Genomic DNA, 19,916 nt, shown 5'->3' on the forward strand with positions numbered 1-19,916 from the left:
ATAGGCCTCTCAGTGCACAACCCATTTTGAGCCTGGTCCCTACCACACTGAAGGAAGTTTCTGTGCTATGGTCTCTTTAACTTTCTCTCTGCCTCTCTAGTGTTATTTAAACAAGAGCGCGTATGCGTGCACACACACACATGCACAAGCATACTCACATGGTGGGTATTGAAGTCACTACTTAGCCTTATTTTACTAGTTGAGTCAAACATTTTATTTCATAACTTCTCATGTCCTTACATTCATTTTTATAGATGTTCATACATATTCACTGCTCTAAAAATACAAATGTGGACTAAGCAGCTGAAGCCCCTATTAGGTCTTGCATTCTGATGGTGAAATCAGAAACAATAAAATGCATTATTTTTAGAGATGATAAATGCTAGAATTATTGTGGTGATTATTTCTCAAGAGATGCAAAATCATGTTATAAATTTGAAACTAATACAGTGTTTTATATAAATTATACCTAGATAAAATAAACTAAAACAGGAACAACTCACATGAGTATGGTATATTCTTTTTTTTTGCCTCCAGGGTTGTTGCTAGGGCTCCGTGCCTGCACTACAAATCCACTGCTCTTGGAGGCCATTTTTTCCCTTTTGTTGTCCTTGTTGTTTATAACTGTTGCTATTATTATTGTTGTTGTCATTGTTGTTGGATAGGACAGAGAGAAATCGAGAGAGGAGGGGAAGTCAGAGAGGGAGAGAGAAAGACACCTGCAGACCTGCTTCACCGCCTATAAAGCGATCCCCCTTGCAAGTAGGGAGTCATCTAGACACCAAATGCTGAAATGAGTTCTAAGACTGAGCGTTCTAAATTATGACATTCTGACTAGTGGATGAAACCTGCTGTATAGAGATTAGCCTTTGCTCTCTCTCCCTTTCCTTTCAGTCACACCCAGCGGATGGAAGCAGGCAATGAAACAGGCGTCTTAGAATTCCTTCTTCTGGGATTTTCAGAGGAACCCGAACTACAGCCCCTCCTCTTTGGGCTTTTCCTCTCTATGTACCTGACCACAGTGTTTGGAAACCTGCTCATCATCCTGGCCACCATTTCTGACTCCCTGCTCCACACCCCCATGTACTTCTTCCTGTCCAACCTGTCCTTCATAGACATCTGCTTCACCTCCACCACCATCCCCAAGATGCTGCGGAACATCCAGACCCAGAGCAAAGCCATAACCTACACAGGATGCGTCATCCAGATGTATTTTTTCCTGCTCTTTGCAGTTTTGGACATATTTATTCTGACTGCGATGGCCTACGACCGCTTTGTGGCCATCTGCCACCCCCTGCACTACACAGTCATCATGAACCCCCGGCTCTGTGGGCTCATGATTCTCCTGTCCTGGGTCATGAGTGCCCTGAACTCCTTGTTAGAAAACTTACTGCTGTTGCGACTGTCTTTCTGTGCACAGGTGGAGATCCCACACTTCTTCTGTGAATTCAACAAGGTGCTCCAACTGGCCTGTTCTGACACCTTTCCTAATGACATGGTCAAGTATTTTGTAGTTGTCTTGATGGGTGGTGGCCCCTTTGCTGGGATCCTCTATTCTTACTCTAAGATTGTCTCCTCCATACGTAAAATCTCGTCAGTTCAGGGCAAGTATAAAGCATTTTCCACTTGTGCATCTCACCTCTCTGTGGTCTCCTTATTTTTTTGTACGAGCATAGGCGTGTATCTTAGTTCTGCTGTGACTCACAGCTCACGCTCCAGTGGGGTTGCCTCAGTGATGTACACTGTGGTCACCCCCATGCTGAACCCCTTCATCTACAGCCTCAGGAACAAAGACATCAAGAGGGCTCTGAAAGGCTTCTTTGGGATGAGATGTGTAAAAGGGCAATGGTACTAGTGCTGAAGAAATGCCCATGATCGCAAAGCTCAAGATCTATAGTCCAAACTCATCATTCTTAATCAGATAATAGACATATATTGTGCTTCTTTTATTTATTTCCCAACAGTTTCTGTTCTTTGGTGTCTCTGCACAACTGAGTTGTTTGGCTTCACCAATCATTCTTTTTCTGTATGATATCCAACCCCTACATTTTCTTTCTGCTTCTTCTAAATATATTTCCAACCTTTTATCTGAAAATTGTAAAATTGTTATTTATCTCATGGAATTACTTGTGTTTCTGTTAGAATAATACATAGCATCACATGTAGCATGAACTTACTTTTATTAAAAAATGTCAATAAGATATATTACTATAGTTGGGGAAAAAAAACACTTGGCAGCTGAGCCATTTCTTTAATTTACGGTAAAGAAAAATCGAACACCAGAGGTTTCCACCTTCTATGTGCAGGAGATTGGTCTTTCTTTTAAGGCAATATTAGTATAGATATCCACCAGGTTTTAAAATAGGTTGTTGGGTTTTTACTCAGATCTTTAGGGTCCTACTCTCTGACAGAATCTGTTTCCACATTGACTATGATATTATTTAAAAAAGGAATTATCAAATATCCAACTTGCAATATAATTTGCACAGAAAGACAAATGATCTTAAACTCAAAGATAACCTTGAAATAATTTTTACTATTTTTCATTATCTTTAATTATTTGTTAAAGACAGCCAGATATTGAGAAAGAAAAGAGAGATAATGAAAGAAAGACATAGAGACACCTAAAAACCTTCTTCACCACTTAAAGCTTTTTCCCTGGGGCTGGGTGGTGGCGCACCTGGTTGAGCGCACATGGTACAGTGCACAAGGACCCGGTTGGAGCCCCCGGTCCCCACCTGCAGGAAGAGCTTCATGAGTGGTGAAGCAGGGCTGCAGGTGTCTTTCTGTCTCTTTCACTCTCTAACACCCCCTTTCCTGTTGATTTTTGGCTGTCTCTAGCCAATAAATAGATAAAGATAAAAAAGGAGTAATTGGGAGTCGGGCGGTGGCGCAGTGGGTTAAGCGCACGTGGCGCAATGCGCAGGGACCGGCGTAAGGATCCCGGTTCGAGCCCCCGGCTCCTCACCTGCAGGGGAGTCGCTTCACAGGCGGTGAAGCAGGTCTGCAGGTGTCTATCTTTCTCTCCCCCTCTCTCTCTGTCTTCCCCTCGTCTCTCCATTTCTCTCTGTCCTATCCAACAACAAAGCAACATCAACAATGGCAATAATAACCGCAAGGAGGCTGCAACAACTAGGGCAACAAAAAGGGGGAAAAATGGCCTCCAGGAGCGGTGGATTCATGGTGCAGGCACCGAGCCCAGCAATAACCCTGGAGGAAAAAAAAAAAAAGGAGTAATGACTTCATTCACTTAAAAAAAAACCTTTCCCCCTGCAGAGGGGGGACCAAGGGCTTGAACCTGCAACCTTGCATACTGTACTGTGTGCACCTTTTAAAATAAGTTCCTCATTCAAAAACCTCGAATGACAGTAATCAGAAATGCCAGGAAGAGAAGACAGGACCATAGGGGGAAAAAAAGAGCAAATATAGATAGATAGTTATAGAAATAATAGTCGGGGGTCCAGCGGTGACACAGCAGGTTAAGTGCACATGGCACGAAGCTCACAGACTGGCACAGGGATCCGGGTTTGAGCCCCGGCTCCCCACTTGCAGGGAGCTAACTTCATAAGCCGTGAAGCAGGTCTGCAGGTGTCTATCTTTCTCTTCCCCTCTCTGTCTTCCCCTCTCTCGATTTCTCTCTGTCCTATCCAAAAACAATGACAACAATATCAACAACAATAATAACTACAACAAGGATAAACAACAAGTGCAACAAAGGGGGAAAAATAGCCTTCAGGAGCAGTGGATTTGTAGTGCAGGCACTGAGCCCCAGCAATAACCCTGGAGGGAATAAAAAAGAAATAATAGTCAACCCATATCTGTGATCTTGGGAAAACTACTGTGATTTCCAGTGGATGGAGTGGGGACACAGAACTCTGGCGGTGGGAATTGCGTGGAATTATACTCCTGTTATCCAATAATTTAATAGATCAATCTTAAATTACTAATAAATGGAAAAAAAATATTGTTTTCAAATGTTGGAACAAAGACCAAAGAGAAGCACTAGATTATTATCATTGTCCTCAATTTTATTCACCATTACTATTATATGGTAGATATTACTGAGTAACTAGCCACCCTAAATAAAATAGGTTAACGTAGTGCTTCTGGTATTGAATCAGGTGGAGCAGTGTGGAGTGCTCTGAGCTCTGCTGGGCTCCTCATGAGTCTATCACTAGAGGTCAGTCTCTACATTAGAAATCAAAGGTCCAAAGGGCCCATGCCTATTTTTTTCCTGAGCCTGACATCTGATATGCCAGTGGACCTTTGGAATATAACTAAAATAGGCCTACTAACTATCTTCAAACTGGAGACCCCAAATCTTCATCTGCAATATTCCAGCCTTTAGGTTCACAATTAGTCAACAATTTGTTTGGCTTTATATGTTAACTCTTCTTTCCGACCGGACTTCCCTGGCCAGATGACCCAACCAATATGTCCTGGAGCCCCACTTCCCCAGAGCCCTGCCCCACTAGGGAAAGAGGGAGACAGTTTGGGAGTATGGATCGACCTGCCAGCCCCCATGTTCAGTGGGGAAGCAGAAGCCAGAAGTTTTACAGAAGCCAGACCTTCCATATTCTGCACCCCATAATGATCCTGGGTCCATACTCCCAGAGGGATAAAGAATAGGAAAGCTATCAGGGGAGGGGATATGGAGTTCTGGTGCTGGGAATTGTGTGGAGTTGTACCCCTCCTATGGTTTTGTCAGTGTTTCCCTTTCATCAATAAAAATTAAAAAAAAAAAAAGAAATCAAAGGTCCACAATTTTTAAATATTTATTTATTTTCCCTTTTGTTGCCCTTATTTTATATTGTTGTTGTAGTTATTGTTGTTGTTACTGATGTTGTCGTCGTTGGATAGGACAGAGATAAATGGAGAGAGGAGGGGAAGACAGAGAGGGGGGAGAGGAAAACAGACACCTGCAGACCTGCTTCACCGCCTGCAGGTGGGGAGTCGGAGGTTCGAACCTGGATCCTTAAGTCGGTCCTTGTGCTTTGCACCATTGTGCGCTTAACCCCTTGCGCTATTGCCAGACTCCCAGGTCCACAAGTTTTTTTTTTAAATTTATTTCTTTATCGGGGAATTAATGTTTTACATTCAACAGTAAATACAATAGTTTGTACATGCATAACATTCCCCAGTTTCCCATTGAACAATACAACCCACACTATGTCATTTATCATCCTTCAGGTCCACAAGTTTTTAAAAAGACTAGTAATAAATCAAAGATTCATCATGAATCTTGGTGGCTATAGAGCTCTTCAACCATCAACACATTTGTTATCACTTTATTCATTTTTATATTAAGGTCAGTCTAGTCAAGAAAGAGTTTATCAATTGTGAGCTGCCTTAATTTAATAAAATTTCCCTGTTTTTTAAATATTTATTTATTTATTCTCTTTTGTTGTTTTGTGTTGTAGTTATTATTGATGTCGTTGTTGTTGGATAGGACAGAGAGAAATGGAGAGAGGAGGGGAGGACAGAGAGGGGAAGAGAAAGACAGACACCTGCAGACCTGCTTCACCGCCTGTGAAGCGACTCCCCTGCAGGTGGGGAGCCGGGGGCTTGAACAGGAATCCTTCCTCTGATCCTTGTGCTTTGTACCACCCACGCTTAACCTGCTGGATTATTGCCCGACTCCCCCAAATTTCCCTGTTTTCATAGCCATAAATAAGATTTTGATGTTCTATTTTAAAATTTATTTCATTAGTGGATTAAAATTGATTTACAAAATTATGAGATAACAGGGATAATTCCACACTGTTCCCCCCACCAGAATTCTATAGCCCCATCTCTTCCATTGGAAGCTACAGTAGTTCTCCCAGAGTCATAGGTATGGGCTGACCATTATTTATATAACTACCTGTCTATGTTTGTATATATTTGCCCATTCTTTTCTATGGTTCTGCCTTCTCTTCCTTTCTAAGTCACACCTATACCTGTTCCTACTTCTGAATGGCTTTTCTTTTTTTCTCTCTTCTCTCTCCAGGTCCGGATGGAGTTGGAGTTGAGAGCCCTCTGGTTATCTCTCCCTATTATTCTCCCCCACTGGGAGTATGGACCCCAAATTTTTTTTGGGGGGGTGCAAAAGAAGGTGGGAATTCTGACTTCTGTAATTGCTTCTCCACTGGCTGTGGGTGTTGTTAGGTCAACCCATACTCCCAGCCTGTCTCTGAAAGGTGGTAAGATATAAAGCTGAATAAAAATGTTTAATAAACAGGAACCAAAAAGTAGGATTAGAATAGATGAGAATAGGGATTTTAGGGTGGAGAAAAGCTAGGAAGCCTATTTTAGGTATGTTCCTAGGGGTCCATAACTTTAGGAATTTTTGCCTGAGCCTGATAGCTAATTTGCAGATGGACTAAAAATATTGTATGAGAGGGAGTCAGGCAGTAGTGCAGCGGGTTAAGTGCATGTAGCGCAAAGTGCAAGAACCGGCTAAGGATCCCGATTCAAGCCCCTGGCTCCCCACCTACAGGGGCATCGCTTCACAGGCGGTGAAGCAGGTCTGTAGGTGTCTATCTTTCTCTCCCTCTCTCTGTCTTCCCCTCCTCTCTCCATTTCTCTCTGTCCTACCCAACAACGACGACAACAATAATAACTACAACAATAAAACAACTAGGGCAACAAAAGGGAATAAATAAATAAATATTAAATAAATAAAGAAAAAAATATTGTCTGAGAAGACTGTCAGAGTTGGGGAAGGGGCTAGAAACTTGGATTAGGGTAGAAAGTAGCTCCCAAACTTGAAGAAAATCTATTAATAAAATTAACTGTTTACCCCACCTACCTGACCTAAGGCCCATGTATATTCATATTTAGGACAGGAGCCTATGTAACTTCTGAAGCCCTGTCAGTCTGAGCTCACGGTTCATGGTCACAGCTGGGAACATTCTAGGCTGCACTCATCTCAGGACCAGTCTTCCTTGAGCAGCATAGTAGGTAGACCCAGCCTCCCTTCAGAGAGTGGGGCAGTCCTTATCATTGCTACTTTATAGGGAGGAAGTTTTCCTGGAGATGCCCACACGAGAGCTTAGGATGATGTTCCTGATGAAAATGACCAGTGATGGTGAAGAGAAAGAGGTATTTGAGGTCTAGGTTCATCATATCTGTGTGGGAATCCAGGGATTCCCTAAGTAGGGTCCCAGATGATGGAGTGGTTTGGTATTGGCCAAAAATGCCATTATTAAGTGAGCCAGTCTCTTGCCCTTATGTAGCTTTTGTAGTTCTTTCTTTATCTAATGAGCTTAACTTTCTCCCAGTTGTTACAGCGTTGAGTATCAGTTGTTTTATCCAAACCAGTATTAGGTTTATGGAGTCTGCTTTCTTTCTTTCTTTCTCTCTCTTTTTTTTTTTTTTTTTTTACAAATATTTACTTATTCCTTTTTGTTGCCCTTGTTGTTTTTTTATTGTTGTAGTTATTGATGTCGTCGTTGGATAGGACAGAGAGAAATGGAGAGAGGAGGGGAAGACAGAGAAGGGGAGAGAAAGATAGACACCTGCAGACCTGCTTCATCACCTGTGAAGCGACTCCTCTGCAGGTGAGGAGCCGGGGGCTTGAACAAGGATCCTTGCGCCGGTCCTTGCTCTTTGTGCCACATGCGCTTAACCCGCTGCGCTACCACCCAACTCCCTCTCTCTCTCTTTTTTTTTTTAAATTATCTTTATTCACTTATTGGTAAGAGACAGCTAGAAATCAAAGAGGAAGGGGCTGATAGAGAGGGAGAGAAACGGAGAGCGACCTGCAGCACCGCTTAACCACTTGCAAAGCTTTCCCCCTGCGGGTGGGGTTTGGGGCTTCAAACCTGGGTCCTTGTGCATTGTAACGTGTGTGCTCAACCAGGTGTGCCAATACCCAGCCCCGGAGTCTGCTTTCTTTGGGCCTTTCTACTAGGTTGCCAAGCTTATTTGTAAGTCTGATCACTTAGAGAATTTATAATGCCTTTTTTAAAAAAGTCCTTCTACTAGAATCCCAGGTTTATTAGGTCTAAATCTAATCACAGAGGGCTATTAAGCACTTTTACTTTTGAGTTACATGATTTCCCCTTGCTTTATACACTGCACCACCTCCCGGACCACAACAATTGCCCCTTGCTTATGGATGCATGTGCACCTGTACCCAGTACCCTAAGCCCTAGCCTGCATCTAGTATCTGTAAGTTTGTTAGATAATGTGCCATCTGAAATGGAACTAGGCAGTTCCACGTGTTAGGAAAGATCTCACCAGATTAGAGGAGTTGAGAGGTTAAACACAAGTTCTTGTGTTTAATTCTCTAAAAAGGATGTCAGGGGAGGGAATGGGATACAGAGTTCTGATGGTGGGAATTGTGTGGAGTTTTAACCCTCTTATCCTATGGTTTATTGTGGAATATATATATATATATTCTACAATTGAAATCATCCTGCAGTATGGTTTAACATGATCTTAGTGTCAGAGATAACCATTTATTGCATAAGTCATATTTCAAATCACTCAGTTTATTACTATACATAATATGCAAAGTATTTAGTTCATGCTGTACCATCAATTTAATAATACTTATTAAAATGTGAAAGATTGGTATTCCTAAGTGAGGGGGATAATTCACTGTGAAATAGTTACTATATATTTTTTCAGATAGTGACTAGGAGGCAGAGGGAGGGAGGGGAAGAGAGGAAGAGGGAGGAAGGGAGGGAGGGAGGGAGAGAGAGAGAGAGAGAGAGAACACATGATAGCACCAGTTCTGTCTTCAGTGCACTGGGGACCACGCTTAAGCCTGGGTCATACACACAGTTAATAATTTTGTTTGATTATTTAGCACTCTCTCTCTCTCTTTTGAACTGAATTTCAGCTTGACTTTAAACTTGAACTTATGTATTTGTTTGCAAAACATGTGCCTGGCCCTAAGATTGCTACAGTGTTCAGGCTAGTGTTTTAGTACATAAAAATAAAGTTAAGCTTCTATATATTTTATTGTTGCCAAGCTTCCACAGAACATTGTGCAAACTTCAGGTTTCTCCTCTCAAACAAATCTTCAGACGAAAACTAAACTAACCAAAAATGTTCAAGTCAGCAAGTACATAAAAATGCACTAAAGAGAAACCTCAAATAAAGTTTTGTTAAAAAAATATCAAACTTTAGAACTAACCTTTTACAATTGAACTAAGCTGTTGTACCTTTCCTTTCCTCTTTTTAAAAAAATTCCCCCCCTTTTGCTTCCCTTATCGTCATTATTTTTATTATTGTTGTTGTTATTGCTGTCGTTGTTGTTGTATAGGACAGAGAGAAATGGAGAGAAGAGGGGAAGACAGAGAGGGGAAGAGAAAGATAGACACCTGCAGACCTGCTTCACCTTGTTTTTAAAAAAATTTTTTTTAATATTTATTTTATTTATTTATTCCCTTTTGTTGCCCTTGTTGTTTTATTGTTGTAGTTATTATTGTTGTTGTCGTTGTTGGATAGGACAGAGAGAAATGGAGAGAGGAGGGTGCTGGGATAGCCTGAGGGTACTTCTTCCCGAGCTAGTGCTCTCTGGGTTGGAGAGAACTCAACTGGAGCTGATCTAGGCTGCTGCGTGGGAGAGGGATCAGGAACTCGTGCCACACTAACTTCGCAGGAGATACACTCTGGAACTCTTGGAGCCGGAAAGCAATTTCCAAGTGTCTTTAATCAGAAGAGCAGCTGTTTTTATACTCTCCAAGTAGGGTGGAAACAGGATGTGATATAGAGAGGGTGGAGAGAAAAGTGACTGGTGAAAATCAGAGTGTGACAAGGAGGGGGCGGAGCAGGCGAGAATCCTATCACTGAACCACCAATGCCCTGGAGGGAGTGCTTTATGTAAAAGTGATTTATGTAAATAGACCAAAGCTTTGAATGGGATTAAATCTATCCCTATATAGGCATATGGTTAAGCAGAAGCCAGGGGGAGCTGGCATACTATCCAACAGGAGGGGAAGACAGAGAGGAGGAGAGAAAGATAGACACCTGCAGACCTGCTTCACCGCCTGTGAAGCGAATCCCCTGCAGGTGGGGAGCCGGGGTTCAAACCGGGATCCTTATGCCAGTCCTTGTGCTTTGCGCCACCTGTGCTTAACCCGCTTCTTCTTCTTCTAGCGTTTGCCCTTCTTCCGTAGCCAGTCAACCGCGTCAGGTTGAGCCTGATGTGTGCTTGTTGCTGGCTTTGAAAGTGACTGGGATCCATGTGGATTCAGTCGGCTAGGAAGGATCGTCAGTTTCCCCAATAAATGGTTACTCACGGGATGCACCACGAGAAGGTCGATCCAATGCATCCTATGCTGCGCTACAGCCGGACTCCCCCTGCTTCACCTTCTGTGAAGGGAACCCCTTGGCAGGTGGGGAGCCTGGAGCTTGATTGTGATGCGCTTTCTGCCATGCCATGTGAGCTTAACTGACTAAAGACTTCCAACAATAGATCTCCTACTTGGCACGGGGCATTTCAAAGAAAAACAAGGAAGGTAAAAGAGAGAAAGGAACAAGAGGTTGACTCTAGCACAAGTCTAGTCCACTTCCTTGATGGTTGGTCCCCCGGTGGCCGCCAGGGCTGCCTTGGTAAAGTTTGCTGATGATGGGGTTGCACACTCCTTCCAGCTCTTTCTGCCTGTGTTCATACTCTTTTTTTCTCTGCCATCTGGTTTCGATTGAGCCAGCTGATCGATCACCTCCTGACACTTGTTTTTGTCCTGCTTGTATTTTTCTTATAATGCTCATTTTTGTGAAAACTAGTTCATGCTATTTTTAATTTCAGGGAAGCTATCTCCACCACATGGAACCAAGGAATGATACACAAATGACAGAATTTCTTCTTCTGGGTATTATCAAATGAGCCAGAACTGCAGCCTCTCATCTTTGGATTCTTCCTGTCCGTATATTTGATTGCTGTGCTTGGAAACTTAACATCTTGACAGTGAGGGAAGACTCCCAGCTCCACACCCCCACATACTTCTTCCTCTCCAGTCTGTCCTTTGTAGACATCTGTGTCACCTCCACTACCATCCCCAAGATGTTGCAGAACCTTCAGACACATAGCAAAGCCATAACCTATGCAGTTTGTATCACCCAGATGTACTTTTTTTTTTATTTGTTATTGGATAGAGACAGAGAGAAATTGAGAGACTAAGGGGAGATAGAGAGGAAGAGAGACAGAGAGATGCTTTCAGACCTGCTTCACAGCCTTTGAAGTGACTCCCCTACAGGTGGGGAGCTGGGGGCTCTAACCAGGATCCTAACCAGTCCTTGCGCTTGTGCACTTAACCCACTGTGCTACAGCCTGACTCCCTCACCCAGATGTACTTCTACATAATCTTTGGGGGACTGTGATGGCCTATGACTGTTTTGTGGCCATCTGCCACCCCCTGCACTACATGGTCTTCATGAACCCCCGTCTCTATGGGCTGATGATTCTCAGGTCCCAGACTGTGAGTGCCCTGTGTTCCTTGTTACATATCTTAATGGTCTTGAGTCTGTCCTTCTGTAGAATTGTGGAAATCCTGCATTTAAAAAAAATTATTTCTATGTTATAGAATTACATGTTGCCAGGGGTTTGAATCTACACCATTCCCACCACCAGAGTTCTGAATCTTCACTCTCCCCTCTGTAATCCACCACAGTTCCCCTAAAGTTGTAGACATGGGCCAACCATCTTCTCTACAACTATCTGTCCACATTTATACATAATTGTCCCTTCTTTTTTTTTTTTATTCAATCTTCTCTTCCCTTCTAAGCCATTCTGAACATCAGAGCTGCCTCCATATGTCCCTCTCCTTATCCTTCTCTCTCTCTGGGTGCTGATGGAGCTGGAGTGCAGAGTCCTCTTATCTTCATCCTATCACTTCTCCCCTGCTGGGAGTATGGATCAAGGTTGTTTATGGGGAGCAGAAGGTAGTAGTTCTGGCTTCTGTAGCTGCTTCTCCACTGAGCATGGACATTGACAGGTTGATCCATACCCCCAGCCTGTTTCTATCTTTCCTTAGTGGACCAGAGCTCTGGAGATGCGAGGGTCCAGGACACATTGGTGAGGTCATCTGCCCAGAGAAGCTGGGATGGAGTCAGGGTAGCAACTGTAAGTTGGTGTCTGGAAGGTGGCAAAAATATTGAACAAAATTCTAGCCAACTGGATACAGCAGTATATCAAAAAGACTGTTCATCATGACCAAGTGGGGTTTATCCCAGTCATGCAAAGTTTGTTTTATATACATAAATCAATCAATGTGATCCACCACATCAACAAAAGCAAGACCAAAAACCACATGGTCATATCAATAGATGCAGAGAAAGCCTTTCACAAAATCCAACATCCCTTTTTGATCAAAACACTACAAAAAATGGGAATAGATGGAAAATTCCTGAAGATAGTGGAGTCTATATATAGCAAACCTACAGCCAACATCATGCTCAATGGTGAAAAAAACTGGAAGCATTTCCCCTCAGATCAGGTACTAGACAGGGCTGCCCACTATCACCATTACTATTCAACATAGTGTTGGAAGTTCTTGCCATAGCAATCAGGCAGGAGCAAGGAATTAAAGGCATACAGATTGGAAGAGAAGAAGTCAAACTCTCCCTATTTGCAGAGGACATGATAGTATACATGGAAAAACCTAAGGAATCCAGCAAGAAGCTTTTGGAAATCATCAGGCAATACAGTAAGGTGTCAGGCTACAAAATTAACATTCAAAAGTCAGTGGCATTCCTCTATGCAAACACTAAGTTAGAAGAAATTGAGATCCAGAAATCAATTCCTTTTACTATAGCAACAAAAACAATAAAATATCTAGGAGTAACCCTAACCAAAGAAGTGAAAGACTTGTATATTGAAAATTATGAGTCACTACTCAAAGAAATTGAAAAAGACACAAAGAAGTGGAAAGATATTCCATGTTCATGGGTTGGAAGAATTAACATCATCAAAATAAATATATTACCCAGAGCCATCTACAAATTTAATGCTATCCCCATCAAGATCCCAAGCACATTTTTTAGGAGAATAGAAAAATGCTACAAATGTTTATCTGGAACCAGAAAAGACCTAGAATTGCCAAAACAATCTTGAGAAAAAAGAACAGAACCGGAGGCATCACACTCCCAGATCTCAAACTGTATTATAGGGCCATTGTCATCAAAACTGCTTGGTACTGGAACATGAACAGACACACTGACCAGTGGAATAGAATTGAGAGCCCAGAAATGAGGCCCCACACGTATGGACATCTAATCTTTGACAAAGGGGCCCAGACTATTACATGGGGAAAGCAGAGTCTCTTCAACAAATGGTGTTGGAAACAATGGGTTGAAACATGCAGAAGAATGAAACTGAATCACTGTATTTCACCAAATACAAAAGTAAATTCCAAGTGGATCAAGGACTTGGATGTTAGACCACAAACTATCAAATACTTAGAGGAAAATACTGGCAGAACTTTTTTTCCGCATAATTTTAAAGACATTTTCAATGAAACGAATCCAATTACAAGGAAGACTAAGGCAAGTATAAACCTATGGGACTAAATCAAATTAAAAAGCTTCTTCACAGCAAAAGAAACCGCTGCCCAGAGTCCCAGGTTTAATCCCCTGTACCACAATAAGCCAGAGCTGAACAGTGCTCTGGTTAAAAAAAAAAAAAAAAAAAAAAAAAACTGGTAGAAACCACTACCCAAACCAAGGGACCCCTCACAGAATGGGAGAAGATATTTACATGCCATATATCAGAAAAGAGTTTAATAAGCAACATATATAAAGAGCTTGCCAGACTCAACAAATAACCCCATCCAAAAATGGGGGGAGATCATGGACAGAATATTCACCACAGAAGAGATCCAAAAGGCTGAGAAACACATGAAAAAATGTTCCAAGTCTCTGATTGTCAGAGAAATGCAAATCAAGACAACAATGAGATACCACTTCACTCCTGTGAGAATGTCATACATCAGAAAAGGTAACAGCAGCAAATGCTGGAGAGGGTGTGGGGTCAAAGGAACCCTCCTGCACTGTTGGTGGGAATGTCAATTGGTCCAGCCTCAGTGGAGAACAGTCTGGAGAACTCTCAGAAGGCTAGAAATGGACCTACCCTATGACCCTGCAATTCCCCTCCTGGGGATATATCCTAAGGAACCCAACACATCCATCCAAAAAGATCTGTGTACACATATGTTCTTGGCAGCACAATTTGTAATAGCCAAAACCTGGAAGCAACCCAGGTGTCCAACAACAGATGAGTGGCTGAGCAAGTTGTGGTATATATACACAATGGAATACTACTCAGCTGTAAAAAATGGTGACTTCACCGTTTTCAGCCGATCTTGGATGGACCTTGAAAAAATCATGTTGAGTGGAATAAGTCAGAAACAGAAGGATGAATATGGGATGATCTCACTCTCAGGCAGAAGTTGAAAAACAAGATCAGAAAAGAAAACACAAGTAGAACCTGAAATGAAATGGAATTGGCTTATTGCACCAAAGGCCCATACTGTCCAGTGAAGAGGCTGTGCTGCTAGATTTAAACAGAGTCTCAAGCTATTGCTGTGATTGATCTTCCATTTTCTGGCCTGAAAGACATTCAGGGAATGAAGAAGAGATGGCAGTTTCTTGGGGCTCAGTGACCTATGAAGATGTAGCTGTGATACTCATTCAAGAAGAGTGGGCACTATTGAATCCTTCAGAGAAGAAACTCTACAGAGATGTGATGTGTGAAAGCTTCACAAACTTTGTTTCACTAGCTAACTATAATCGCCTTAATTTTTAAACCAGAAGACAAATCACTTTTTGTTCAGCTATGTAAAAATAGAGACACTGTTAAGCGAGCTAGGTTTGACCATGAGTCATGATGGATCAAAAAGTAATCTATTTGTATAACTTCTAATGATTTTATATTTTGTAATTTTAGAAAAGATAAAAGAGATACATTTACAATGAAGCATGATGGACCACCTAAAAAAAAAAAAGAAAAAAGAAAATATGGTGTCTGTATCTCTCTACAATGAAAGTATGTGCATGGCCTTTGTTTAAAGATTAATGTTTCTAGATAATTAATACAATGCAGGATTATTGGAGCAAGCTACTTGGCATGAATATGTCATGAGAAAAAAGTCATAGGGGCTCTGTGGCGCAATGGATAGTGCATTGGACTGCTAGAATAAATATGAGAAAAAAGTCATATTCAAGAAATCTAAGAAGTGCTATGAAAGATATGGAAATGTTAAAGCATCTATGAGCTCAGGTTGGAAGAGATAATTAGAAGGCATGAAAACTGATTAAAGAAAAACTATGTAATAAAATTTTTTTTTAAGGAAACAGGTGGTGGCATACCTGGTTGAGCTCACATGTTACAATGCACAAAGACCTAGGTTTGAGACCCTGGTCCCCACGTGTTGGGGGAAAGCTTTATGAGTGGTGAAGCAGTGCTGCAGGTGTCTCTCTCTTTTCTTCTCTATCTCCTCCTTACTCCTGGATTGCTAGCCAGTAAAATAAATAAATAAATAAATAAATATTAAACAACAAGGGCAACAAAAGGGGAAAAATGGCCCCCAAGACTAGTGGATTCATAGTGCAGGCACTGAGCCCCAGCTATAACCCTGGAAACAAAGTAAATAAATGTTTAAATAAAAAAGAAAATCTATGCATAGCTCATGAAGACCAGAGCATTATAAAGTGAGCTACATAAATGTAGGTGTCTCTCCTCTGTCTCTTCCCCTACCCTCTCAATTTCAGACTGTCTCTATTCAATAAATAAAGATAATCCAAATTAAATAAAGAACTTGCCATATTATTTCAAATTAACATGGAATATCTTTCCACTTCTTTGTGTCTTTTTCAATTTCTTTGAGTAGTGACTCATAATTTTCAATATACAAGTCTTTCACTTCTTTGGTTAGGGTTACTCCTAGATATTTTATTGTTTTTGTTGCTATAGTAAAAGGAATTGATTTCTGGATCTCAATTTCTTCTAACTTAGTGTTTGCATAGAGGAATGCCACTGACTTTTGAATGTTAATTTTGTAGCCTGACACCTTACTGTATTGCCTGATGATTTCCAAAAGCTTCTTGCTGGATTCCTTAGGTTTTTCCATGTATACTATCATGTCCTCTGCAAATAGGGAGAGTTTGACTTCTTCTCTTCCAATCTGTATGCCTTTAATTCCTTGCTCCTGCCTGATTGCTATGGCAAGAACTTCCAACACTATGTTGAATAGTAATGGTGATAGTGGGCAGCCCTGTCTAGTACCTGATCTGAGGGGAAATGCTTCCAGTTTTTTTCACCATTGAGCATGATGTTGGCTGTAGGTTTGCTATATATAGACTCCACTATCTTCAGGAATTTTCCATCTATTCCCATTTTTTGTAGTGTTTTGATCAAAAAGGGATGTTGGATTTTGTGAAAGGCTTTCTCTGCATCTATTGATATGACCATGTGGTTTTTGGTCTTGCTTTTGTTGATGTGGTGGATCACATTGATTGATTTATGTATATAAAACCAACTTTGCATGACTGGGATAAACCCCACTTGGTCATGATGAACAATCTTTTTGATATACTGCTGTATCCGGTTGGCTAAAATTTTGTTCAATATTTTTGCATCTATGTTCATCAGAGATATTGGTCTGTAGTTTTCTTTTTTGGTTGTGTCCCTGTCTGATTTTGGTATCAGGGTGATGTTGGCTTCATAGAAGCTGGCAGGGAGTATTCCAGTGTCTTCAATCTTCTGGAAGACTTTTAAAAGTAGAGGTATTAGTTCTTCTTTGAAGGTTTTGTAGAATTCATTTGTAAAACCATCTGGTCCAGGACTTTTATTTTTGGGAAGATTTTTGATAACTGATTCAATTTCATTAGCTGTGATGGGCCTGTTCATGTTATCCACTTCCTCTTTACTTAGTTTTGGAAGTTGGTAGGTATCTAGGAAATCGTCCATTTCTTCCAGGTTCTCTAGCTTGGTGGCATATAGTTGTTCATAGAAGCCTCTCGCATGATATGTTGAATTTCTGTGGTGTCTGTTGTGATATCTCCTCTTTCATTTACTATCCGATTTATTTGGGTCTTCCCCCTTTTTTGTTTTGTGAGTCTGGCTAAAGGTTTGTCGATTTTGTTTACTCTTTTGAAGAAGCAACATTTACTTTTGTTGATCTTTTTTATGGTTTTCCTATTCTCAATGTTATTTATTTCTGCCCTAACTTTAGTGATTACTGTCCTTCTGGTTGCTTTAGGATTCCTTTGTTGTTCTTCTTCTAGGTCTTTAAGATGTGCAATCAGGCTGTTTATTTGTGCTTTTTCTTGTTTCCTAATGTGTGCTTGTATAGCTATGAACTTCCCTCTTAGGACTGCTTTAGCTGTGTCTCAAATATTTTGATAGCTTGTGTCTTCATTTTCATTGAACTCTCAAAACATTTTGATTTCTTCCTTGATTTCCTCTTTGACCCAGAAGTTGTTAAGAAGTTTACTGTTTAGCTTCCACATTTTGAGACTGTTACTAATCTTTTGTTGATTGTTAAGTGTTAGTTTAATTCCACTGTGGTCTGAGAAGATTCTTGGAATGATTTCAGTGCTTTTGAATTGGCTGATGCTTTCTTTGTGGCCTAACGTATGGTCTATCCTTGAGAATGACCCATGTGGATTTGAGTAAAATGTGTATTCCAGTTTCTTGGGATGAATGACTCTGAAAATGTCCAATAGTTCTAGTTTATATATCTCTTCATTCATAAGCTCCCTTATGTCTTTACTGATTTTCTTCCTGGATGATCTGTCAAGTTGAGAGAGTGGGGTGTTGAAGTCTCCTACTACCCCATTTTCTGAAGGGAGGTTGGGCTAGAATACTCTACCACTAGAGGAAGATAGGTCCGGCAATGGGTGCAGCCTAGAATGTTCCTAGCTATGACCACAGAATGAGAGCTCAGCCCTACAGGGATCCAGAGGTTACACAGGCTCCTGTGTAATATATTCAGCAATATAGGCCCCAGATCAAATTGATGGGGTTTATAATTAATGGTATTTATATACTTTTCCCATGTTTGGGAGCTACTCTCTTCCCTGATACAGGTTTCTAGTCCTATTTTCAACTCTGACATCATCTCCCCAGACAATATCTTTGGCCCACCTGCATGTTAGCTGTTGGGCTCAGGCAAAAATTAGTAAAGTCATGAGCCCCTTGGAATATACCTAAAATAGACCTACTAACTTTTTCCAAAATAGAACCCCCAAATCTCAACTGCTATATTCTTGCCTTTAGGTTCCTAACTATTAAACAATTTTTTCACTTCTATCTTAATGCTTTTTCAGCCACCAAGCTGCAGATACTACCATGCCACTAACCTGACTCCCCTGGGCAGACAACTTCACCAATATACCCTGGAACCCCACCTCTCCAGAGTTCTTGCCCAACTAGGGAAAGATAGAGACAGGCTGGGAGTATGGATTGACCTGCCAATGGCCATGTTCAGTGGAGAAGCAATTATAGAAGTCAGACCTTCCACCTTCTGCACTCCACAATGACCCTGGGTCCATGCTCCCATAGAGAGAAAGAATAGGAACTCTGGTGGTAGGAATTGTGAGTAATTGTATCCCTCTTATCCAATGGTCTTGTCAATCATTAAATCAATCAATAAATTAAAAAAAAGAAAGTCTGGCATCAGAGGAAGAAGGAGTTCAAAGATATAAGAAGGAAGTATTCTAATGAGCAGACATTGACTATCAGAAGAAGAAAAGGGGAGGAAAAAGTTGAAAACTCTGTTTACAGGATCATCAGGCACTGAGAAATCCAAATTTGTAAGTTCTAATCCATGAATTTTCAGGAGGAAAGCAAAGATAGCTCAGGAGTCACTTACCTGAAAATCTTCCATTTCTTTCTCTTCTTCCTAACTTGGGTTTCTTCGTCACACACATTCATCTTGAGAAGTCACCTGTGCATATAAGCTTTAAAAGTATCAGTGTGGTGGGCTGGGGAGGTAGCATAATGATTATGCAAAAGACGTTCCTGCCTGAGGTTCTGAGGTCTCAGGGCCACTCCCTAGCACTGCTATAAACCAGAGCTGAGCAGTGCTCTGGTTAAAAAAAAAGGTCAGCATTGCACAGATGAGAGAAATTTGAAGTGCTAAAAATCCCACCAATCATGCCTCTTACCTCAGGAGAGGTTCAGGAACAATTCACTCATATGGACAACAAACTGATTCCCCCCACACACCTCTTGTCTTTGTTTGCCTTTCTCACAGAGGTCTAGAAATTCTGCTCCAAATGAGAAAGGAGGGGCTGCACTGGCCTCTGTCCTTTCCACACTCACAGAGAGAAGCACAAGTTAACTTCCCCTGGGGCAAAAACTGCACTTGATTCCCCTTAGACTTACCTGAAACTCTTTACTCAAACTTTATAATGGTTATGTAAATGACTGCACTCCTGAGGCTCCCAAGTCCCAGGTGCAATCTTTGGTATCACTATAAATCAGAGCTGAGAAGTGCTCTATAATAGTTTTAAATTTTTTTGAGAATAAATAAAAAAATACTAAAAAGTATTTCCAACAAGACATATAAGCAAAATCTTTAGGAGTGTGGTGGGGTGACAAAGGTTTTGTCATATTGCAAACATTTTCATTAACTCTAGTTGAAAGTAGTTAGAAAACACTGATGTGTGAATTTCTCTTGAAATTTTATTGTGAATATTGATCCCTTGGAGAACTGGGACCTCTTCTCAAAAAATATGATTCTGCACCTTTGCAGGGGGTCAAAACAAAACAAAACAAAACATTTTATCATGTCCCCTGGTGTTGCTGGGGCTTCCTCAGCTCCTAATTAGGAGACAGAGCACACCTGAGCCCTCTGGAGGGGGTGTTGTTTGCATGAGAACTTTTGGAAGGGCAGGCTCAGTGGGCTTGATTCCCAGGAGTGAGACATACTGAAATGGGCAGGATTGTGTCTTAGTTTCTTTTTATTCAGATCACTTTT

The 19,916-nt window shown here is 41.2% G+C and overlaps 1 protein-coding gene across 1 annotated transcript; it reads left to right on the forward strand.

Annotated features, from left to right (window-relative positions):
- Window positions 1-907: 907 nt before the first annotated feature.
- Window positions 908-1,855, forward strand: LOC103115926 (olfactory receptor 7A17-like). Its single transcript, XM_007525784.1, has one exon. The coding sequence runs from the start codon at window positions 908-910 to the stop codon at window positions 1,853-1,855; it is 948 nt and encodes a 315-aa protein (XP_007525846.1).
- The last annotated feature ends 18,061 nt before the right edge of the window (window positions 1,856-19,916 follow it).

This window comes from Erinaceus europaeus, chromosome 16 (genome assembly GCF_950295315.1).
Source record: "Erinaceus europaeus chromosome 16, mEriEur2.1, whole genome shotgun sequence".
Classification (NCBI taxonomy): Eukaryota; Metazoa; Chordata; class Mammalia; order Eulipotyphla; family Erinaceidae; genus Erinaceus; species Erinaceus europaeus.

What these genes read in the sequence shown, in the direction of transcription:
- LOC103115926 (XM_007525784.1), top strand. Translation starts at nt 908, where the DNA reads ATGGAAGCAGGCAATGAAACAGGCGTCTTAGAATTCCTTCTTCTGGGA.